Raw genomic sequence first — 25,368 nt, 5'->3', positions numbered from 1 at the left:
ATGTAATGCTGTGATGGATAAATCCAAATACACGCTGACAGCCAAAACAGAACAGTGGTGTTGTGGTGGGGGGCCACTGGCTGAATGGCAGATGCCCACCAAAGCCAGTCCATCACTCCCCTCCTCAGAAGGAGAGAGGAGATAAAATATAACAAAATACTCTAGGTTAAGGTAAGGACAGGGAAAGATCACTCACCAATTACTGCCACAGGCAAAACTCATCTTGGGGAAAATTAATTTAATTTATTACCAATCAAATCACAGTACAGTAATGAGAAATAAAACCAAATCTTAAAAACACTTTCCACCTCATCCCTCTGTTCTTCCCAAGCTCAATTTCACTCCTGAATTCTCGGCCTCCTTCCCCACAGTGGTGCAGTGGGATGGGGAATGGTCAATTAATCACACATTATATGTGCTTCTCCTGCCTCCTCAGTGGGAGGACTCCTCACGCTCTTGCCCAGCTCCAGTGTGGGATCCTCTTTGGGCTGCAGGTGGATCTCTGCTCCCCCGTGTTCCCCCAGGGGCTGCATGGGGACATCCAGCCTCACCATGGGAATCTCTGCTCCAGCACCTGCAGCGCCTCCTCCCTTTCATCTGCACTGACCTTGGGGTCTGCAGAGCTGCTGCTCTCAAATGTTCTCACTCCTCCAACCACAGCTGCAAGTTCTTTCCCCTTCTTCTGAAATATGTTGTCCCAGAGGCACTGCCACCATCACAGACGGGCTCAGCCTTGGCCAGCAGCGAGTCCCTTTTGGAGCCAGTGGCTTGGGGACATGGGGACAGATTTTAGCAGCTGCCCACAAAGCCACCCCTCTAGTTCCCCCACACACAATATCAAAACCTGGCCTCACAAACCTGACACCAATGTTCCCCTCTGTTTGGAAAAGCAGAGCTATCCTTTAGGAAGGTGTCTGTATTAATACTACAAAGACTGAGAAGTGATTATTATTTTCTAGAGAGCAGTGTTAATATCGTCTTTAAAAAGAGATCAACGGGAATTTTTGTATTAGTCACATTTTTGGCAGCTTGTCCATATCTGCAAATACATATTTTAGAAGATCAAATCGGCAGCCAACCCTGCTTCAGACAGAAAAAGGAAGACAGTAAGAGCACGTGTCATACAATTATATTCGTGCTTCCTCCTAGAGAATGTTTTACAATTATGTCTGGCTAATCAAACCAATTTCTCTTTACTGCTCACTGGAACACCATCTCTTCTATTTCCTCCAAGTTGACTAGAGCTTTTCTGTTCTCCTCCTTCAGTTCCTTTATTTCACAAATATTTTGCAAATACACTCTCACTTGGATTAGACTGCACTTAACCTGAAAGGAGTTCACCCTTCCCTGGGTTTAAAAATGAAAGCATCAGAGCAACAGAGAGAGATCTGGTGTACATCACTCTCCAAAGCCTCTGCATGTCCAGGGTCAAGAAAGCTCTGCTGAACACAGAACAGAGAAGCAGGTGCACCTGAGAAAATTCAGACAGCCCAAAAACACACAGTGCACAGAATCAGACACAGAACCCACTGACAAACAGTCCTGGGGGAAAAACCAGACTTTGAGTTAGTTGTTGACCTTGGAGCTGGGAGCAGGAATCTGTGTCCCATTGCCTGAGTTCAGTGAGAACTCAAAGAACTTCTTTTTTCTTTGTAAACAAGCAGGAGGTACAAAGAATATCTGAGTCCATCACCTTTCCCTAACTTCAACTGTCTGCAAGAGCCCAGTTTTTGTCAAATCTCACTCATGTCCAAAGAGGCAGCAGTACATGCAAATGCTTTATAGTTTAAAATGTCATATGTTGATGCTGACAAGTTCAAGACATGAGAAGAGGTTGCTATGGAAACACATGCAGTATTGCCTGGAACATAAGGCAACATTTTACATTAGGAATTTTTAAAAAAACCAACCTTGGACCAACAAATTAGTTGGTTGCCAAATTAGGTTTAGGATGAGGAAAAATTAGTCATTTGTTCTCAGACAGCAATATTTTTGTTTAGAAACAATAAAGCTAAATGTAATGAAAGCATTTGCATTGTATATTGGATTATTTTCCTTGTCTCTGGATAAAAAGTAATTTTATATTGAAAGTGTTTCTTTTGAAGCAAATCCATCTCTATATTCCCATGTGCTGGATTCTCCATCTAATTTTCTTTTTATAATTAATGAAATCACTTTAATGAATGGTTATGTTCTTTGAAAGGTTAAACCTTTAACTCTTATATAACCTTACTTGTGTGTACCCACATTGGCCAACAGAACAAATATAGGAGTATAACTGATCAGAAAAGAGCAGAATTGCACCCTTGGGCAGTCTGGCAGCTCTCAGTTGCTTCCTAAGCCCTGTTTTATAACCCTGTTTGCAACCTGTCACTGTTGCAAGGTGACACCTGCCCTTCTGGGGTATTGCTGTGCAGTGGCATCTTTCAGTGCCAATCTCTCATGCTTCATCCCCTGCCCTCCCAACAAGCACAAGAAAAATTTTGAATTCCCCAAATAACATTTTCACTCTGTGGACCTTATGAAAAGCCTCATTTTAAAACATAATTCCTTCACACCCATGTACTCAAGGGAAAAAAAACACTCTCCACTTAATCTTTCTTACATAAAGCATAAAGCCTTTTGTTTTTTCTTCTGCAAACTTTCTATTAGTTATCCACTGGATTTGAAAGAGAAGATTTATAAAAAGGGGACACAGGGTTCTACTTCTGACACTTTATTTTTGGAAGCACAGAAGAGCATTTGAGCTGCTGGGCCTCAGACTGACTCTTTCCTTTCATCTTTTCCTATTTTGAGTATTCTATGAAATTTCAGTCTACTAGAACATTTATTTATTTGGGAGTTTGGGCCATCACAGAATTGAAAAATGTATTAATCTACAATTCAACTTAAATTACTCTCCAATCTGCAGTTGCAGCTGACAAGACCTCATTACTTTTGCAAATAGAAGGCCAAGATACACTTATAAACACAGAAGATGGGGTCATGGTATCAGCATGGCATGATCAACATTTGCCTGATAACTTTCGTAGAAGTCTAAACCAAATTGCAGACAACATTTCTTCATAAATACCTGAGCAGTGAAGGTGGGAAAACCTCTTTTTTGCTAAGTTTAAGAGAGAGGGTGCTAGGAAACCTGATGACAAGTATCTGAAATAGAAAAAAGCCTTGTGAACTGGCTTGAGAGCACTGTCCTTCAGTAAATGCAGCAGCAGGCAAACAATGCCAGCAAGTTGTTTTTAGAAAATATCTCATTTAGGGTTGTGTTGTCAAAGACACCTAAGGAGAACTGACAGCCAAACACAGATGGGCTCCTCATGCCCTCAAAACCTCAGCTCACATGGTTACAGTTGAATCCCAAAACATCCAACTTGTTTCAAATGAGGGGTGTTTTCCAGCCTCCCCACTGTCAGAGGGAAATTCCCATAAATGCTTTTCGTGAGTGCAGCCCTCCTGTCTCAGCAGGGCTGTAGGCTACTGAATCCAAGGGCTGCTGCTGCCACCCAGCCAAAGTGGGTCACAGCAAGAGGAATGAGGAACACCATTTCTGAGATTTGAATGCCAGATCCTTTCAACATCCATCCAGAAGCCCATATAAATTCATTTATTACTGTATTTTTAAGCTGTCTGTACATGGTTGGGTTTTGACCAATTCCAGAACAGCCTTTTTTAATTATAATTTTAAATAAAACTCACTTTTTATGTAGATCTTCCAGACACATAAGGTATTAACTTTTACTTTACCTTCTACTTACAACATCAATAACAGTGAAAAGCTGTTTCTCTTTTCTTTGGAGTCTAGTAAATCTGTGTTCCTTAAGAATCTGACAAGAATATTCAGGCAAAGTAAGTGCAAATTATCAGTACCCAATTTCAATGTTGTTTAAAGTATAACTTTTTCTTCTGTCACACCTCACTTCCCATTTTTTTCTTTATTATTACTTGAATATGGTAAAACTTTTTGACTAAATGGGTCTGTGAAAACTTGTAAATAGGCAGGATAAATGTAAAGATCTTTATAAATACAGTTCTCTTAAAAATCCACCATGTATCTGTGTCAGAAGGACTGAGGCAGAGAAATATGGAAAAGCTCATCTGAAAAGATGCTGAGACTTTGGCTGCAGTTCACTCAACTTCACAGGGTTCATCACAACAATATTTGGCTCTCCTCTCTTCTGTTTTCTTCACTGCTAATGGATACTTTACTATTTAATTAGTGCAGCATGGTCCAAATCCCATCAAAGTCAATAAAACTCTTTTCATTTATGTTAACGGGCTTTGGACCAACTCCTGGTTTAATACCAGAATCAAATAAAACACCCCTAGGAAAAGAACAGATATACCAAGCTTACACTTTAAAGTACAATCTTAAAACCTTCCTAAGGTTTTTACCCACTTTAAAGTAAATCTCATTATTGAACATCTTACAAAAACAGCTGGACAGCTCTTTTTCTGCTGGTCCGATTAAAGTGGAAGAAAGCATCTAAATGTGTGCAGAGCTGCTCTGTGAAAAACCTTCCCCTGGCAGAAGGTGCCACCTTCCTGAGGCTTTTCCTGGGGTTCCTTTGCTGTGTCCCTGGGAGGACAGACCTGGCAGCAGAACTGTTTTAAAGGTCCTGCCCAAACTCTTGTTCTTCCTCTGGCCCCACCACAGCTGTGCCAGCCCTGCATCTGTTGGGCTGCCCTGCAGAAAACTTCACCAATGTCATTCAGCCACTGAGGCTGAGACACCCACACCTGGCCTGGTGGCACCAGGACAGCCAGGGCCCAGCTGAGGAGAGCTCTGTTCAGCAGAGCAGCCAGCCCTAGTGCAGCACAGCTGAACCCCCATAACCACTTTAATCAAACCAGCAGGAGAGAGCATCAGCTATTTTTGTCACACAGAGGAGAGAAGAGGCTTCCTGCTCTTAGACTATACTCCAGTCGCTGCAGAAAGCAATGAACCACAAAGCAAGCAAAATGACACCATGTAAACAGGGAGATTAAACCTTCTCCTGATACTTTTGACCCATTTTGGCAATACCAAGCAAGCCACACAAAGCCACCACATCATTTCTAGCATAGCAGCATGCTTAAATTGACTGGCACGTTAAACATCAAAGTTCTGTGTAAAGTTTGACCACAGAAATCACGTTCAGAAATCACATCCAACTAGTGCTGACTCAGCAGCAGAACAGTTTTTTTAAACTCTCAAAAGCCCAAACAAAAAAACCAAACTTCTGCTGTTGGTTTCAATGTGGTTTTTTTCATTTCACACTACTCCAACCTGGCAGCACAGTAGGCTGGGGGACAAATTTCCTTAAAAACAACTTTGGCAGAATGTTAATAGAGAAAGAAGAAAATTCAGGGCAAGGATGAAAGGTGCTTCCATCCCTTCTGGGCTGGAGCTGTGACCCTTCCCATGGAATCAATCACAGCAGCTCTGGAGGGGACTGTCCTGCAGCACAGCTGGACACGTTGGTGAGGTGGACACGTGTCTCCAGCTCCCTGCTCCCATCTGCCCAGTGCCTCTGGGCAGCCCTGACTCACCTTGTACTGACACGTGCACTGGGTTGGGAGGTGCAGGAACCTCCATTTGCTCTCCCATGGAGTCAGATTCCAGCCCTGCCCTGCAAACTTGTACTGAGGATAAATGGGAACGTCACTTCTTGCTTCATTCTCCCCTCTAGAGCTACTCATTAAAGAATATTCACCAAGCAAGGATTCTGTTGTGAATTGCCAGGAAATACAGTGTTTTCTGCTCCTTCCTGCTGCACGGACCACTCACAAGCTATTCTCACCACCTCAGTACTCCAGTGGCAGTGCTCAGCATCTTGCCCTTCTGGCACCGATCAGATGTCTCCAACAGCTCTTTCTTTTGTCCTTCTTTCTGACACATCCCTTCCTCTCCCCCAAATCCCACACAGAGACAGTCATCTCACTGCTCTAAGCACTACACTTCTCCACAGGAACCACAGTGCATTTTTCCCCAGTGAAAGAAATCTTCCCAGCTCACGAAAAGGAGGGCAGAAATTCCCAGCAGCAGCCAGTGGGGAGGGAGGTAGACTTCCAATAATCTGCACAGCTTTGGAATTCAAACCCATTCGCTGTGGTGGAGAAAATTCACAAGTTCTTGGTAACAATTTCAAAGATGGCCATTTATTCCACACTCCTCTGCAAAGGAGGGATGCTGACAAGGTCCCTGGCTCTGTGAAGGTGAGCAGTGAGAACCTACAGGCTCAGCCATCCCCTAGAACCAGCTCCAAGGAGGACATCATTACAAGGTGGAAGCTGCCTCCACACAAACTAGAAAACACAAGTATTAGGGCTAATCTAACCAATGCACCATGAGATACAGAGGATTAGATTTGACCTGATAGGTCTCTGATGTCAGTGAAAAGTGGTCTTAATATAGACAAATATAACATGAAAAGAGAAAAAAACCCAATGCTTTCCCACAGTGGGATAGCTAGAATCTATTGTAGAACTTGCAAGCAGTGATTCAATACTCCAAAAATTATATCCTTGGGTTAAAGACTGCACGGAGTTCATTCTGGAAGTGCACTATAAAAGCATTACCTAAGCACAAATATTTCTTAAACCCACAAATCAAAGTAAACACCTCTTCAAATCACCCAAAAGGAACACAAAATTGCCAGAAGCAGCTAAATCCTTCAAAGGTCTACGTATATCCATCACGGATGAATTTCACATTACTAGCATTGAATTTGTTCAACAGTTTTCCTAGTCTTGTCATGATTTCTACAGGCTTGCATAATAACATGAAAATGTCACAAAAATTACGTCAGAATGGCAGTCCAGAGGCAGGGAGCCACAAGGCCCTCAGTGAGCTTTGTGTGACAAGAAGCACAGCCTGGAGCTGTGTCTTTAACCCATCTGCCCATTCAAGGACCCTTCAGAGATCCTGGGATTCCCAGTCTCCCTTTTCAGTGCACTTTGCCATTTCCAAAAAACAAACCTTGAATATGTTACTTAGTAAAATCTCATTATAACATATACACATTCACAGATTTTGTGCATCCTGCTGCCTCCCAAGGAGTGTATCCCTTTTCAAACCATGGGAGCCTGTAATCCAGACTGTTGGAGGAGGGCATATCTCCACACAAGTGTGAAAACATCTAATTACATAAGGCCAGGTCCTCAGCTAATGCAAAGTGACAGAGCTCCCAGAAATCTGTGGAGGCACGATGATGCAGATTAGCAGAGGTTTGGCTCACTGTAATTGAATGGACCCAACTTCTAATTTTCCCATCTAGTGACAGATTGTTGGAATCCTGACCACCAGAACCTCAGAGTGCAGTGGGGAGTTGAAAGGAGATAGCATCAGGGAAAGTAAACTCCAGTTTGGCTGAAAGCATATTTATGATCCAGGAGTTTCAATTAGCTCTTGCTGAGTTATCACAAAAGTCTGTTGAACAGATGTGCAATTAGAGTTTTTCTCATGATGTTCTCTCTTGTGACTTGGGTTTTTTTTTGTTGGGGGATTGTATTTGGCATTTGGGTGGGGTTATTTTGCAAGTGATGCTAGTTTTATTGAGGTCAAAGCTAACATCTTAGGCAGAGAAAGCTCTTCTCATCACCACGCCTCCAGCAGTGCAGAAGCAAAGAGAGACAGTCTCAGCAGGAAAATCTTTCTCCTTTCTGGCCTCATCTTCATAGGAAGATGGAGACAGAAATGTTGTCAGAATGAGCCTGCAAATTCAAGGCAGCTGGAATTGCCTCATCCTCCTGGCATGGACTGGAGGGTTTCTCCTGATCCCTCCCCCTTACTTAATGCATCACCTCTTCTGTGGTGGGGATGTGGTGTGAGGCAGAAGGGGAAGAAGGTTTAGCAGAGCTATTTCAGGTTTAGAGGCACACAGTTCTGTCCTGTTCCATCCAGCACACGGGATATAAACAGCCATGGGAAAAGCTGCACTTGAGCTTCTCCTACTCACCTCCCTCCCCACCACCAGTGCATCAGGGGATGGAGAACAAGGTGAAAGACAAGGTTATGATGTGGAATACTCCATGGCCTGCTTTTTGTCCCATATACTCTGCTAATCAACCTGTCCACACAAAGCCAAACAGAGACAGTGAAACTAAACACATTCACCTCAGCAGCTTTGGAACAGACCCAAAAATCAGCTACTTGCCATGGGACCTCTCCCTGGCCCTTATGTAAAATGATGCTGGATCATGACACAAACATTGACAGAGATCTGGGGTTTTTTTTCCTGTGTGATCTTCTGTTTAGATAAATGCAAGACTACACTATATTTTCATAGGTTCAGCATTTTTATTCTACTTTATAAGATGCATATGATTATTGTTGGGCTTAATTTGACTGCAGTGAACTAAGCACTTTATTTTCACAGAAATTCATTACACTCGCCTACTGAGGAGTTTAAATTAATTCAAAACATCTTGTAAATGGTCTTGTCTTTCTTTGCTTGTCCATTACTTATCCAGACTGAGTTTCATACTCGTCTTTAAGAGTACTAAATCATCCTTTGATTAATCCCATTTTTACACTTGCTGCTTATGTCAGCCTTAATGTGCTGTAACTTTGCAAACAAATTTAATTTTGACAGACACCTCTAAGCACTTATTTGAGAATTAAATATTTTGGTTTACTGATGAATGGTGGATCTGCCATTTTTACAATGAAACCTAAAACTATTAGAAAACTCTGATTTCAAGCTTGGTTATAAATCTGAAATCAATCCAAACTCATCTCTAAAACTTCTTTATCCCTGAGGTCCTTAGTGGTATTGAACAGAAGTGGCATAAAATTTCTGCTTCTGGGTTTTGGGGTGGGATTTTTTTGTTGTTCACAATAGGTAAAATCTTGTGACCTTATGTACATTCATGGTGCTCTACATAGAGCATTTTGAAATCTGAAAGACACAATTTTATCCAGCTATTGCTTTAGTTATATAAAAATTTTTAGGCATTTTCAGTCTTGCAAGCTTCAAAGCCTGTCACCTTCCAATATAACTCCTGTCACGTGAGAGTGCTGGCATGTGAAAAACTCTTGGCCCAGCTCAGCTGTCTTCATCATCAGGTAGTGATTTATTTCTCAAAGACTGTTTCTTAAATACATTCTGGTTTGCAGAATGCTTTCTAAACAACATCTTTCATATTCCTTCCAGAGCTCCTCTGCTTGGAGAAAGAGAAAAGCCTTGCAATTTTAGCACTCTGAAAAATTAAGAAGTATATTCTGCATATGAGTTGGATTAACACGATTTACCCAAAAGCCATGATTTAAAACAAATAAACCCACGATTAAAACAGTAACCACAGCCTGTGCTGCCACCTACCCTTGGTTAATCTCTGTGTTTTCCGTAGGCTCTTTTTCCAAAGCACGGGCTCTGTCCCGGGAATGCCCTGCAGGTGGTGGCCATGGGCACCAGCCCTTGTACCAGCCTTGGCAGTCACACACTTCACCATGGGAGAAATTCAAGCTGCAGCTGCTTAGGGCAGGTACTGGATGTTAGTTCTGCCTTTTGCATATGGGGGAAAGAGCAGAGAAATGAGAATCACAGAACCACGGAATCATTTAGGTTGGAAGAGACTTGGAAGATCTTTAAGTCCAACCACTAACACAGGACTGTCAAGCCCACACTAAACCATGGCCCCAGGTGCCACATCTGTACTTCCCTGAGCAGCTGAGATTTGACAGCCCTTCTGGTGAAGAAGTTTTTCCTAACATCTAATCTAAAAATTCAGCAAGTGCTTGGAGTAAAACCTGTGCTTTCCCCTCTTCCTTTCTAAATTCTATCGTTTTACTGTATTTTAATTAAAATATAAATGGCGCATTACTATGCTTAGCTCTTGAAATAGTTTTACTCCCAAGAAAGCAAGCCTTTCTTTCCTGTTGGACTCAATGTATTATTTTGACTTTCTCTGTTCTGTACTCTACAGTACTCATTATATCATGCCAAAAAAACACATGTTCAGAAACAAAACTTGGAGAAATCCCTCCCACGGGCCAAATTGTGCAAGAGTAGCCCTGAGTCTGCAGGTGGCTGGGTGAGTGGTGTGAAGGTGCCTTTGGATGGGTTTGCCTGAGGGGGCTGATGCATGTCCAGAGCTCCCCTGGACATGCTGGAAGCTGCTGCTGCAGCCCAGCACAAAGGGAGAAGGCAGGGGTACAAGAAGGACTGCCCACAACCTTGGGAAGCAGGCATAGCTGCAAGCTGAGAGAGCTGCACTCAGGGCTGCTGTAGAAATTTGCTGTATCATTCACAAAATTCAATGCCCCCTGCCATTTCATGGACTGCTCCTTGTCAGGTTTGTAAGCGATGCAGTAAAAGAAAAGAGCTGCTGGCCAGCCTGCTCCTTAGCCATGCAGGTTCTTCTCCACACATCCACTTACAGTGACAGTAAATCAGAAAACACACTACTAAAGGCTTAAAGACTCAGGGCCTACATCAAGGTGTGGCTCTCTGCTACACTAAATCTCTGGTAGATATTTTGATTTCATGTTTTTCAAAAAACAGCTTAAATGTTCAGCATACACCAGGTATTTCCTTTCAGTTTTCTTGCCTCAAAAACTGTAAAAATTGTTCACCTTCATTACAGGGCAATAACAGCAACCTATAGTCCACACACTTAGGGAAGAGAAATAAATGCATAAATTAGCTGTATCTAGTTACAGGCAGAAGCTCTTCTTATCCACAGATACCAGTGATGTCCACTGACTTTCTCATTACAGGATTAGTAGGCTTCACACTTAATTTCAGTGGAAAATAGATTGTAATTTGTCCCCTGAGGTCCACCAGGCTAGAGGTTAAATGCTGGGAAAAAGCAGTCTGGCCATATAATGAAATTCATACACAGAGGTGGCGACTACAAGACAAGTTAAAGGCAATGACAGTAGGAAAGATAAAGTAGCTGTATTTATAGCTCACCATATCAAAAGAAAAGTGGTAACATTGTACTTTTCAGGTGGAAGAGCCAGAAAGTACCAGGGATGCTGGGAAATTCCAACCTCTGAATTTTCCACAGTGCTGCATAAGTGAAGAATTAATAGTGTCTTTATTTTGAAGATAAGGGTCACAAATGCAGCAATAAAGGGGCAAAGTACTAAATTTTACATAAATTTTACATAGATTTTACATAAACCAATTTAAAAGGAATAAAAAAATATATAGAAACTTGAGAGTTACCACTGAAAAACTTGAACACACTTGGGATGCCAAGACCAAAAAGTAATAGCAAGTTGCACAAATGGGACTTCCATTTCAGCAAGACAAAGATCTGGAAAACAAACAGATCAGTAGATGCAGTTCCTATAAGGGGCATGAAGGGGCAGGGAAGAAGCAAGCAGATAAACTAGTGGTGAGGGCAGGCTCTCTGTGGTGTTAGAGAGGATAAAATGATACTGAATTTACCATGATCAGTAAATGAACCTCCCCACTTGGGGGGCAGTCAGCCCACAGAACCCACAGCAGAGCACAAAGGTGCAGAAGCACAGAAGCACACACAAGACAAAATGCACAAGGTGTACAGAGAAACTCATCTGTGCTGTAAAATGACACCTTCAAAACAACATAGTTGGGATGATTTTTACTGGCCTGGTGATTTTTGAGCCTTCAAGAAAGAGAACTGGCATTCTGTCTTTTCCTTGAGGGAAACACTTAGTTTAAAATTCTTTCTTTAAACAAAAAACAGTTACTTAGAAGAAAAAGCAGAAACATTAATGCTGAGATTCACACTTACAACTCCAAGAACTCCAGATCTGAAGAAAGTACCAGACGTTTTGAGACCTGGGAATAACTGAGGAGATCTATAACAGAAGCTGTGATTTAGATATGAGGAAGCAACGTGCTCTTCTGCACTTGAAGAGGACACTCTTCTTTTCAATGTTACAGTTTAATAGAACAGTGCTGAAAATAGCGTGTGAAATGTGGGCCTTTCAATTTGCAGACTATTAAAACTGGGAACCCGCTGTGTCAAGACTCTGCAAACAAAGATGAATTTAAAACACACTCAGATAAAGGGGCTAAAGGAACCAGATGTGATGTGTTAGAGAACTTACTGAAACTTTGGAAGAAAGAAAGCAATAAAGTGACAAGGTGATGCAAAAAGGAGGGTGTGCACATCAGAGCAAGGCTGTGCAACCCCCTGCAAGACACTCAAGACCTGCTCCCTGGTTCTGTTTTAATCAAACCCAGTATGAGAAATGTCCTAGTGTGCCATTAAGTAATGGCATGACCTGCTTACAAAGCAACAGTCACCATAAATAAAAAGTACTCAGAAGTAGGTCGAATAGAACACTGGTGTGATCTCTGGAGAAAAGGTCCTGCTCCATGCCACAGCTGGAATTCTGGCTGATCCAAAAAAAAACTTTAACCTTCTGTAGCAAAAAGTAAACATGTAACTGACCTGAAATGTGATAATGCCTTGCCATTTGCAAGAGTCTTGAATTCTCAGGGAACGCCCTCAGGGGGAAGCAGAGAGCTGGCAGGTAAGTGAGCTAATGGCACTTTTTGAGGGACACACCTTTGGAAGCTAAGGAGGTACAGACTTCTCAAAATAGATGTTCTGCTTACCCCAGAAATTAATTATGACCTTATCAAAATTAGTTCCTATATTTGGGTCTTTCAAGATGGGAAGTAGGAGACACCAGGTACCTTTCCTTGGATGTATAGAGTTTAATATTCTGGCTGGAAAATTAGTTTTTCTGTGGTCAAAGGGTCTAGTACAGCTTAGACAATACTACAATGAGGACAATGCAGCACAAGGTCAAATAGGACATAAAGAAATACTTATATTTTATCCAAAGGCCTCCAACATACCACAAAGATACCAGTTTTGAGTGCCTGGGGATACTCTCTCCAGATGGTGACCACCTGTATGGTGTAGGAAATTACTTGCTCTGCTCTCAGATAAAATGTAGGGGAGATGATCCATGCACAGAAGATGCAAAGAAAAGAAAAAAAAAGTATTTACTGATGACAGAGTCTCTTTTAAGGACAGCAGAGGATAATTTAGTCCAGTCAGAGGCTGAATCACAGTGTTTACACTCTTTGTCTTTCACACCACTACTTTTAAAAGGGAAAGCCTGAGCAATTTACACAGCAGAAGGGACTACCCAGCTAGGCTCATGTTGGCCAAGGAAATTAGCAGCAGAAACCCAGCAAATGGGTTACAAAGCAAAGTCTCTATCCTATGAAAACATGATCATGCTGGAGTGTTAGGCATCAAAACAGCTCCATTGCTTTGTCAGGCAACACAGGTCTTTTAAATGATGTGTGTAGATGGGGATGTGCAGTCAGGCTCTAATTGTGCTAGAACTCACACACATGCTTGGCTTACCCATGTAGAAACCCCAGCTGAACTCAAAATTTCCTTGAAAAAGGGTAAATGGTGATCCCACTGATCATCTGCAGAGGAAGGGCTGCTGTTTCCTTAATGAAAATGGCTTTTACATTTTACACTTTTATTGTGTCACAGAAATTATTTGCACTTCTTCTGCCACTGTATTACAGCTCTACTTATCAAAAAAGCCCACAGTGAATTTTGCCATTACATTAAAAAATGGTGAAAGGAACAAAAAAAAAAAAAGGCCCGCCATTTGTGACTTTGGTTTGATTTTGGTTTAATTTAATGAGAAAGACTCCCAAATGAAAATACTATATATGCCAAATTTTGATCTCTTTAAAATGAATGTAACCTCATCATAACATAAATACTAAGAATTTAGCATACAGAAAAGAAATTACTGGAATTATTTGTAGCAGGCATCTGTTTTAACTGTCAGGAACTAGACCTGACCAGAGTTTGAAGATAATACTGTGCTACCTTGAGCTTTGCTTTTTTGCTACATCACTAACCAGTGTAATCCAAAAACCAGATCAAAAAGAAACACCTCTAAATTGTAAATCCATATGAAAGCAGAAGATGGATGTCTAAAAGGAAAAATAACACAGTTACATAAGCATGCCTGCCTTCTCCTGGAATATTCATTGTGAGCAACTCCTTCACCCTCTTATCCAGGTAAATTATATGTTCCACCTAAGGTGAGTCAGATTCACCTCTACCTCTGTGGGCAGTTCCAAGAAAGCACCTCTGTCAGGACAGTATATAACAATATAACCTTAAAATTCACTGATTTCAAGGAGATCAAGCTCATGCTCAGAGTGAAGAAGATTATATTATACTAAAAAATTACTTCACCAGGTGTCTAAATGCCTCTAGGAATGCAGGGAAGGAGGCAGGAGGAAGGGGAGGAAGGTGGGCATTTCACATGGGTAGCTGGAATTGCTCTTAGGAAACACCATTGACTGTATCTGAACATAAGATTCTACATTTACACTTCAGAAATCAAATTATATGAAAACAACCCTGTAAAATAAAAACTGAGGGAAAAGGTGTTGTTCTTTGATTTAAAACAAGAAAGAAAATACATAAAATATAAATAATACCTAACAATGTCTTGGGATAAGTGACAGATGTGCACTCGTATTGACAGCAGCCAAAGCATCAGCCAGTTCCTGAAGATCCATGACTGGTTAGGAAAGGGAAATGGATCACCACAAACCCACCCAGGTGAGCCCAGGGTTACAGATACTGTAGCATTGGGCATGAGTCAAACAAGCACTGCTGGTGTCCCAAGCATTTCTAGAAGAAACAGAGTCTGGGCAAGCAGCCAGCCAGCCAGCAGGCTGCTCGCAAACAGTTTGGGAGGGTTAGCACAGAGCACAGGAAAGACTGAAATGTTGTAGAGCAAACTCTGCCTGGTTCAGCACAAGAAGAAACAGGTCCACTGCACTTGTGTCTGTCTTGGTACTCCCAGCCATATAATGCTCACAGGTCATTTAGAAAACAAATAACCAGAGATAGTTTGAGAAGCTCCATTTCTATATATTTTCTTCTAATAACTTTCCATTTTAATGACAATACTGTGAAATTTTTGGACAGCTGATCTTTTAGCTTTAAAAAAAGGAAAAGGATTATACTAATGGAGCCAAACATCATGATGTGTTACTGAAACCGGTGTTCCTTCCTTTGCTTCAGTGGGTGCAATCAGATGACATTGATTGTTCATCATGGAGTAGTGATCCTCAGTCTTCCCAGTGCTGTCAGTACCTCTGACTCTGCACTGCAACCTAAGTTAATCATGTGTTCATGATCCACTTCAGATGTGGTGTTGATATTGTGGTTTTCCTGTCTAAGTAAAACACTTCTTCTAGCTCACAAACTACAAATGTCACAAGGAGACTGGGAGATTTTATGCCTCTGAAATGCCACAACCAAATAGTGCCATCCTGTCAACCTGAAGAAGACATTTTTGGCACATCTGCCTCAAGCATTGCAGAAATACTTATCAAACATCTAGATGTGTAAAGAGTTCTACAATGGCAGGTTCATCTGCTGAGGTGAAGAAAGACAGTTCCCATAGTTAGGCAATAATCTGGAAGGATTAACATAATCCTAACTTTTGTTTTATAGCATTTTTTACTGACTCCAACCACTTCTCCTTCACAACCCTTGGAGAGGACAGCCAGCTCCCTCATTCTCCAACTGCATCCACAAATAAGGATCTGGCCAAGGACCAAGAACATACTCAAAGCACAACACCTTCCACCACAGCCTGCAGGCCATGGAGAGCTGACTATGCTTGTACTGCCCACTCAGTAGAGAATTAGTTTGAATGCTATCAGGCCAACCAAGATGATAACAAGTTGTCCAGAGTGTTTTTATCTTAAGTGGGAAAACTTTCACAGTACTTTTTTTTTTAATATGGTAAAAATCACATTCATAGTTCAGAAAGCTGTTAAAAATCTATTGATCAGCTTTAACTTTGATTATTCTCCCACAATTTTTAATGACCCACTCCAGCTCTGACAGCACACCTAGATTGCATACTTCAGAAGTTCTCTTCATCTGCCTCAGATCTGATTTTTAGCTCAATAAATTTTTCCTTGACTTCTAATACAGAAAACCATGAATACCCAAACGAATGCATATCTCCTCAGTCAGGGCAGCAGACCTTCATCATTTATAGTAAAGTTCAAAAGTCCCTTCACACATCTACTGTTTTCATGTAAATTCCTTCGAACAACTTCTCATTTGGCAATACCAACTCCACCAGCCAGACTCTTCTAAGACAATAACTGGAAAATAAGACATGGTTGGCAGTGCAGTTCAAACCAAAAGGGATGTCCAAAGGAAATAACATCAGAAGTTGTCAAGGTGGAAAATGCATTTCCTAAATTAAAGCAGATTCAGTCAACAAAAGTTTGCAATGTAAAAATCAAAGCAGGACACTTCCATGTCCAGTACTGCTTCAGCCCTGATGGCTGATACAAAAGACAGAAGACCATGAGAAGCACAGACAGATGTCAAACCACCTTCAAAAGGAAGCACTTCAAAAATAAATACTTAATTAAATTAAATTCAATAAATGGTGATAAATAATAATAAATAATAAATAAAATTAAATAAATTAAATTAAATTAATCAAGTTTATAATGTAAAATTCTAACACTTGTCAGTTGACAACTCAGTTGTAAGAGAGGTACACCAACCCTATCCCCAGAATAATCTAAAAAAGGGGGTAGAAATACTTGGGCCTACTGAAGAAAACCAGGTGTGAAGTAAAAAACGGACATAGAAAAATAGATGAGAATAGCCTTGTCCATGTCTTTATTCACAGCCAAATGTCAATAAACCCAAGAAAAGCATACAGCCCAGTGGTCTCTAGGTATGTCTTGCTGGCAACACATTGCTCCAAGGACTCTTCAATATTCCTTGCAAAAAACAAGAAATAAAAGGTAAAGAGAGAGACAATTACAAGCAGTATTAACTTCTGTGGTTACTTGCTTATTATTTCTGTCCACAGAGCAGTGGCTTTTGGAGAAACATTGGTGTAATTCCTTCAAGTTTGTGTAATTCTATTGATGATCTGTTTTATACACTCACCCCACAAGAAAGAAAGAAACTGAGATGGAGGGAAAGGATAGAGATGGAACATGGTACCCAAAGGACTGGAGTTCAATTTGTTGTTCCAAAACAGATTTACTACACAATCTCAGGGTAATCTTTGCAGCCTAAAGGTATTGAGGCAATGCTTCCTGCAGGAAGGTTTTGGTGACCTGGGCAAAAAAAAATATATCTCTGCCCTGCAACATCTACCATGTAGATGCACCCTGAAGGAAGCAGCAATCCATTTCCAAATGTACTAGCAGAACCACAGAAGTTGTAATTCCATGTGAAAATCATCCAGATTAGAATGTGACACTCCCCAGCCCAGACCAACTCTCCAGCTTCTTCTAATGAAAATAAAAACCCTGGAAAAGGCAGGCACATGGGTTGGGCATACAGGTTGAAAACTACAATTCCTTTGGTAACTTTCTGGATTCCAGTAATTTATAAGTGTGCTTATTATTGCACTGAGGCCTGGCTTCACACCTTTGCCTTTGAGAAGTTACAAATGTGAAAAGAGCAGTAACTTACAAAGCCTTTTCATTTCTGTTTTCACTTCACTCATTCTTCGTCATTTTTACATGCAACACGAGGCCTTGGAGCTTTAGAGTCTCATCCAAAGTTTGGCTTTAACTCTTGTTCTATTTTATCATAACTCTTTTTTCTAAATATAAGGAGCCCACATTCAGGCAAACACTGGAAGGAAGCAGGAACAAGCTCCCCCCCTGCCCTTACAGTCAACATCTGTGCTGAGGAGAAGAGCACAAGGCAAGGAGTAGCCATCAATAGGAGCTTCCTTCATCTCTCAGCACAGATGAATAAGGAAGAAGAGCTTTGGCTCTGCCCCAGTTCTAAAAGTAAAGAGCAAGTAAATCTTGAGCAAGTAAATTTGCCTTACACAAAATGATCTGTGCTAGATACAGGGAGAGCACAGAACTTTTGCTTCCCCCCCGAGGCAGAACTGCAGGCTCACACTCTGCTCTCTGAACAGCTCTTCTTGCTCAGTCCTGGTGCTTCTCTTACCCTCAGCCAGCTGTCCACATCAAACAACTGCAACATTAAAACCTGCTTCTCAAAACAGGAATGCACATGGCTAGAAGAAACCACAGGAAAGGAAAGACTAAGGGGAAAAGTATTTGATTCCCTTCCATTCTCAGATAGCCAACATACTATCTCCATACATGTCATCTTCTTGGCACAGCAAATGAACAACTTCCTATGACTAAATAAATAGAAATACAACTGACTCCTACTGGCTCTTTATGCAGAGGCGGAAAGCATTACAATTAAGTAATCTCAAAATTATAAACTCTAGATGCTCTATAGTGAGGAAATATAGGCTGGATTAACTGGTCATTATAAAAAAATATATATAGCCCTTTTCTCACTAAACAAATTGCTGTGCATTAATTACTGCCCAAATGACAGTGTGACAGTTTAGGATGTCAGGGACAAACAGTGATAATCTGAGTGCTGAACATGCACTCCAGAACAGAAAGCTGCAGCCAGTTTTAAAACACACAGCTTTGACAAATGTATCACAGGGGGCTGTTTTGCTCATAAAACTCAAACTCTCCTGCAACTTTTCATCAATCACTTGATTAGGCAATGAAATTCACTAAGTGAAATATCCAAGAAAACAGACTCTGAATAAATTAAAATTTTCCAGGACAAAACCATATTTTACCTATCAAATTTGTTTCCATGGTAGTCCAGCCCATTATTTGGGATTAACTCTTTCTAACATTTACCCTTACAGGCTGGAAGTGAGAAGTGGAAGAGGATGCTGAGAACTTGCCACTTAACCTTCTGGTTTAGCACATCAGACCCCTCAAGTAACTTTACCACAAATGAACATAAATGCTGGTTTCAGCTGTTCTGTTCCAGAGTAGCTACCTCAGAGCATGTGCTCAAACTTCTAGTGCCACTGTCTGTAAAGCAGCTCCTGGTGCAGCGCAGCTATTCCCACACAAGGGAACATTAGTTAATTTGCATTCACAGTTACCATATGAGGTGTGAGTTTCTGACAGTCCACACATTTTATATTTAAAGACTGTAGGAAATTAATGTAATTATCTTTGATATAATAACAAAAGTAACTTACCAGTCCATCGCAATTGCTGATAGCGACTGAAGCATTTGGCAGATCAGTGATATCCCCAACATAGAGGCAATTCCCATAGAGAGGTTCGATATGAGCCTCCTCAGAGTCCTCCTGCCACTCAACTGTTGCTCCAGGGGCCACGAGCCTGGAGTTTGGCCGCAACCTGAAGTGAAACTCTCTTCCAAAAACAGTGACATTGTAAAATATCTGCTCATTTGCTGCTTCATGTTGCGAGTCCTCCACAGCTCTCCTGAAGCGTGCTTTTGGCGGTCCAGACACCAAGTGGGATAGGAACCTGCCCTCTGAATCGGTGCTTGTGGGGATGACAAGGCTGTACTCCTCTATATTCCTCAGGATTGAATCTTTACAGGGAGAAAGCAAGAGAGGACAGAGATACTAGAACTAAACATATCCTGATGCCACGGGATTTTTATTCCATTATTCATTAGCACAGCAGACACTTACATAAGGCAGATGGACACTGCACTCTTTGCAGGCACTTGGTTCACCTGCATGAAGTGTGCAGAGTTCACTCAAACTTGCCTTTTCTTCCCCGAAATACCAGATGGCAGCGTGAGCCTCCCCACCCTGCAGGACCCCGCACTCCTGCCGTCTGCAGCCAAGTCCCGCTCCCCTCTGCCCACCCAGCCGGGACCCGGCAGCCCTGCACACCCCGTCAGTGACCGGAGCCCCCCGGGGACTTCGGGGGTTTCCCGGGTGGCCAGCGTTGGAAAGAGGGCGTTGATTCACTTCGAGACTGCTCGCAGGGGCAGGGGTAGGGGCTGGGTTTGCAGGTGGCAAGCCTGCAAGGCAAAGGCACGTCCCTCAAACTACCCCCGGAGCGGCGGGTTTGAGTGGAGCGGTGGCGGTGGCAGCAATCGGGAGCGGTCTCAGCGGGGAGCCCGGGAGTTTCGGACGGAGGCGATGGCCCGGGCAGGAGGAGGAGGAGGTGGAGGCAGACGAGCTGCCATGTGTTTCATCCCGCACGGGGAACCCCAGGCACCTCTCCCTTCCCGCCGGGCTCGCCCGCTCCGCGGGGCTGCGGGCAGCGGCGCAGCGCTGTCACTGCCGGGCGCTCCCGCGTCCCTTCCCCGCCGGCGGCGCGGCTGCCCGGTCCCCGTCCCCGCCTGCCGCGTGCAGGAAACAACTGGAAACCCGGCAAAAGTAGCCGCAGAAGAAGTTCAAGGGGAGCCGAAAGCCGCGGGGCGACGAGCCGCTACTTGGGACGGGCGCGCTGCGGGCACCGGCCGGCGGCGGGGGGGCGGGGCGGGCAGGCCCGGAGGCGTCCCGGCGGAGACCTACCTCTGTCCCCGGGGCGCCGCAGGGCGCCGGCGGGCAGGGCGAGAGCGCAGCAGAGCAGGACGCAGGCGATGCCCGCGGGAGGGTCCATCGCGGCGGCCCCGGCCCGAGGCGGGGGCCGGCGGCCGGGCTGCCCGCGGCCGGGGCGGGCCAGGCGGGAGCCCCGCTCCGCGCTGCTCCGCTCCGCTCAGCGCTGCCCCGCGCCCCGCCGCCCGCGCATCCGCCCAGCCGCAGCCGCAGCGGCAGTGGCGGCCGCGCTCCCGGCTCGCAGCGAAGCAGAGACACCAGGAGGCGGCGGGGGTATAGTACTGGAAGCACAGGGCGTGCGGAGTGAAGTCAGGCTGATTGACAGAGGCGCTGCCACACGGCGCAGCCGGGCCGCGGGCAGCGGGGACGGGACCGCCCGCCCCGCCGGGCAGCCCCCGCGCCGCCCCCGCCGCGCTCCGGGCAGCCCCGGCCGGCAGCGCCCGCCCCGCGCTCCGGGACGGGCCGGCCGGAGGGGAGCGGAGTTGGCAGAACGCGTGTGGAGGCGAAAAGAAATGCCCCGCGTCGGGCTCGGGAGCCCCCGGGCGCTGGGGCAGCGTCCCGCTACCGAGACCCGCGGGCTGCGCCGTCCCGGCTGCGCATCCATATGGAAACGACCGGAGACAGACGAGGCTGGCAAACTTAAGGCACCTCGGCATCAGTTGTGTTGCAGTCTTGCTTTCCAGCTGACAGCAGGGACCCAAATGGAAAAAGTGCCACCAGCAGAGGCAAATCACGGTCAGAGATCTTCATCTGATCCAATAAATTACTCTAAGCAGCCATTTCACAGGAAAAATTTTTCGACTATTTGCTAATAAGACTGAAATTTGATTCCTGCAATCTTCTATTAAGTATCTGCAATTGGAGAGATAGACCCTGAAAGTCTTTAGGAATACTATAAATACAATATAGAAGAAGGGTTTTTAAATAATTAAATAATCAAGAGTGGCCTTTATGGTAAAAAACAAGTTATATTTGTTTCCATATGGCCAGGATAAATGCCGTACTGCTTATTCCCTTCAAATAATGTGTATATTTACTCAGCTTTTACATTGCTGGGATCATCTGCTGTTTTCACCACTTTACTCTTTAACCTTGCACAATCCTATTAGCCCTTCTTGTGCTCCTGCTGGCCCTGCCAGCCCACAGCCCTACCTACCTCAGGCTGATTCTCACTGTGTCTGCATGTGTTAGACCTCTCTGGAAAGCTGCAGGCAATGGCTTCCTGCAGGAAGCTGGTCTTCTGCCAAGGAATTTTCCTGGGTATCCTTGACTATTCTTGCTCCTTTATGACTAAGGGTCCAGCTATTACCTTCCACCACTATAATATGGATACAAATAAAGAGTATAGAAGAAAAATAACACCAAGCCAGTCCTGCTCCCTGCCCATGATGAGGTTTTATGGACCCCAGCCCTGATCAGTTATGGCAGTAAATGATTTCTGCTTGCTTGGTTTGATGTTCTGGTTTGGCTTTTCCATTTTTTAGGTTAAGGATAAAAAGGGAAAGATTATTCTGAATGATGAGGTAGATCAACTTGTATCTTGCATCCAAACATTCCTTTTCTCATCTTTTCAAATGACCCCTGTTTGGAACTGCTGTCTGCACCAGGCTTCTCCCAGTTCTTCCTTTTGGTTTGGTTTTACGTTGGCTCATTTTTTTTGTTTTGTTTTGGGTTGGGTTTGGGTCTGTATTGAGCAGCCTCTCCTACTTAAAATCTCATATGCTTTCATCAGTACACAGCTGGTAAAGTTCCAACTTCATTTTTATTGGACTTGTATTTTAAGCTGATGATGTGGCTTTTTTATGTTTCATCCATCCCATCCTGCTCAAATTGAAATAACTTCTGCACATAAACTTGAAAGGGAGAAGGGTTGGCCCTCTACCTTTGAAATCAAAGTACTTATTTGTATATTCATACAAAAAAAAGAAAGAGACAGAGTAGATTATACAAATACAAAACAACCCAGCCATTAGTTCTACTAATTAAGATGGTTTTTTACCCTTAAAAATACTGGAGTTTAGAAAATACGCTTTAATACAGATAACAGCTGTACTGCAGAGTAATGATATAAACAAAAAGAACCAGTAACTTCCTTCATACAGTTTATTTCTATACAGAAACCAAGTTCTATGTGCACAAGTTGTTACCTTATCACATGGAGACAAAATCTCCATCGGCTCCAGGGCTTGGGGGGACTGTTTTACAACCTCCTTTAAAATTTTAAACAAAACTAAACTGGGAACCAGTGTCAAACAATGGAGCCAGATCCACAGTTGGTAAAAATTGTGCTTCCACTGCACTCGCTGGAATAAATCCTGATCTCCACTGAAGTCAGTGAGAGTTTTGCCATTGATTTCAGCAGAGCCAAGATTTTCTGCAATAGATTCTCAGCGAGATTTAGACCAACTGAGGATGTGCCACATGGCACAGCAAAGGGCTCGTTATCCTTCCACGGGAAAAAATGGATGCATGTTTGACCCTGTGGAGGTGGTCCAAAGCATGCCAACCACCACAGAGTCCAGAGGAGTGAAATTCAAGACTCCTTGCATCCCTGTCATTACAACACTGTAGCAGAGAAATTCAGGGAAATATCCCCCTCAAAACTAGCTCTCCATTTCCTAAACTGGGATTCTTATCACAGACAGATGAGGTTGTGGCCTGGGTTTATTCAGTGGGGCATTGCCACGACTATCTCCAGAACGATGCTTCTATGCATTTTAGAATCAACTAGAAAAGAATCAGTGTGAAATGTATGGACTGCTGCATTAATTATAGTCCAGAACCTTCTAAATAAATTGGTGTGAATGAAGTCACACCATATTTATTTCACTGGAATGAAGGGAGAAGGACTAGATACTGCAACTGTGCTTGGATAGTTCGATCTGAGAGTGTGGCTGTGCCAACCATGACTACAGTCACACAGATGTTTGCCTTCCCTGGATACAGGCATACAGAAAGGAGAGAATTATGTTCTGTGTGTCCTGAATGAGTGCCCAGACTGAAGGAAAGGTGTTCTAGCAGCTGAAATACATGAATTAGTTTTAAACCAGCCAGCAGAGGTATGAACAGCCCTGTAACTGAATTGAAACGGGGCTCAGCACAGACTGTGGAGTATTTACTGAATTTACAGATTTTCTAATCCACACCTAGTTTGTGCTATCTGTTCCTGTTCCAGCTAGGGGACATCTGCATAAACTGCAGCCAGACCTTCCCTTGGAGATGTTCTCACAACATTTAATATTGCTTAGGAAAATTAATAGATCCTAAGCTTAATCACCACTACTGCTCTGAAGGTGTTTTAAACACATATAACTGCACATTGCAGTGGGAAATTTACTGTATCTGGAATTTCTAAGATCTCCTGCTGTTTTCAAGGGAAAATCACTCTTTCCTTTTATTAGTGGGGCTGTGAGGGGAGATGCTGGACTGCAGCACTGTGCCTTCTGCAAAGGGCACACCAACACCTAAGCAGAGTCTGTTTATGGCTCAAAGCAGTCCAAGCTCTAAGGTGAGAGGTTCCCCAAAAGGGGAATTCTCATTCCTGACCTCCTGATGGGGAAGATGGTACCTGTCTGCACAAGGACTGTGTTTTGCCTGTATTTCTCATGCAGATGATTGTCTTTGCTCTCACCCTTGACTGGTGTGCATGCTTTGTGGCTATGCAACATTATAAAGCTTAAGAAAAAGGAAGAAAAATTAAACAGTGTGCCAGTTCATTTCCTTCACACTTGACATTTCCAGGCTTCATATTGTTTGAACCCTTTTGCCATTATGTGGCACTATGATGTACTACCGAGGAAAAAACCATATATTTAATGCTGGTTTTGAAGCAGCGCAAGCTAAAGAGCAGTAATTAAAATTGGAACAGTCCTACCTCCCCCCCTTTACTTTAGCAGAGTAACAAAATAATCCCTTGCACAAAAAATAGACCAATGGAACTATTAATAAATTATCAAATTATTCAGCTCTAGCTAATAATTTCATTTCCATTTATTTTTTAAGAAAGTGCCAAAGAAATATTCTAAGATAAGTGAAGTGAAAATGAACCAAATTAAAGCAGTAATACCCAGGCCAGTCTCTTACATTCAGAAGGGTAAGAAGGTAGATCAGGTAATATTACAAAAGGTATCAGGTAATATTACAAGAGGTATCAGGTAATATTACAAAAGGTATCAGGTAATATCACAAAAGATATTAATATCTTTGACTAATAAAATCCTGCCTTCAACAGAAAACTACTCACTGAAGGTAAAAAAGCAGGGCATCCCCTCTGCCTGTTCATCCTGAGATTTCTGAGAACCAGCTCCTAAGCCCTTCCCAGGCATGTTCAGTGTGCCCAGGCTCCTCAGGAGATTTGGTGAATCTGCTGAGCCAGGAGCAGCGTGGACATACCCCAGAATTGCAGCTGCCTTTACTTAGAAAAACTTGGGGCAGTTTTACATTTTGAAGCCTGTCACTGTTGGACAATGGGACTTAGCTCTCACTTCAGGTGTTAAGAGTCCATTCTTCAAGACAGAACAGAGCAGCCTGAATTCTTCCCACCCCTCCCAGCCCTGTCCCTGTGTCACTGCTGGGACACCTGCAGCCTGGGAAAAAGGTCATGGTGGTTGCAATTCACTCAGGCCAAGAGATTAACCTGGAGGATGCTGCTCACACAGGGACCAGCTGGGGATACCTTCTCAGTTCTGTGCTCATTGAAAACTCAAGTTCCAATTCCTTCTGTGCTGGCCCAGAGCTCCTGCCTGACCACAGCCTTGCACCTGAACTGTCCACACACACAGGTTTGCACTCAGATCCAGGGAAAGAAGTAACAGAACTGCAGGGATGGATCCAAGTTTCTTCAGCACCTTCAATATTTGGCTCAGTCACTTTGTCCTGATTTTGTTGCCCATGGTAGATGTTCCACCTTAATTCCCCTTTATGTATTATGAGAAAATGCAAAATTTCATTGTTACCACTTCTTCCACTAACCATCTGTATTTACCAGGCAGTGTAATTGTCTTTTGATAAATAGCACAATC

The 25,368-nt window shown here is 43.2% G+C and overlaps 1 protein-coding gene across 1 annotated transcript in view; it reads right to left on the bottom strand.

Moving 5' to 3' along the window:
- The window catches only part of ADAMTS2 (ADAM metallopeptidase with thrombospondin type 1 motif 2), a 174,400-nt gene extending 153,989 nt beyond the window's left edge, over positions 1–20,411 (bottom strand). The window contains exons 1-2 of the mRNA XM_005523547.3: positions 20,324–20,411; positions 19,022–19,383 (exon numbers count right to left, since the gene is read on the bottom strand). Of these exons, the coding sequence (XP_005523604.2) occupies positions 19,022–19,383; positions 20,324–20,411 (450 nt within the window). The remainder of the gene's footprint in view (positions 1–19,021; positions 19,384–20,323) is intronic.
- Positions 20,412–25,368: the final 4,957 nt, after the last annotated feature.

This window comes from Pseudopodoces humilis, chromosome 17, assembly GCF_049639895.1.
Source record: "Pseudopodoces humilis isolate 2021_Gansu_Grassland_sample_001 chromosome 17, ASM4963989v1, whole genome shotgun sequence".
NCBI lineage: Eukaryota > Metazoa > Chordata > Aves > Passeriformes > Paridae > Pseudopodoces > Pseudopodoces humilis.
This window is presented reverse-complemented; position numbering and strand designations above follow the sequence as displayed.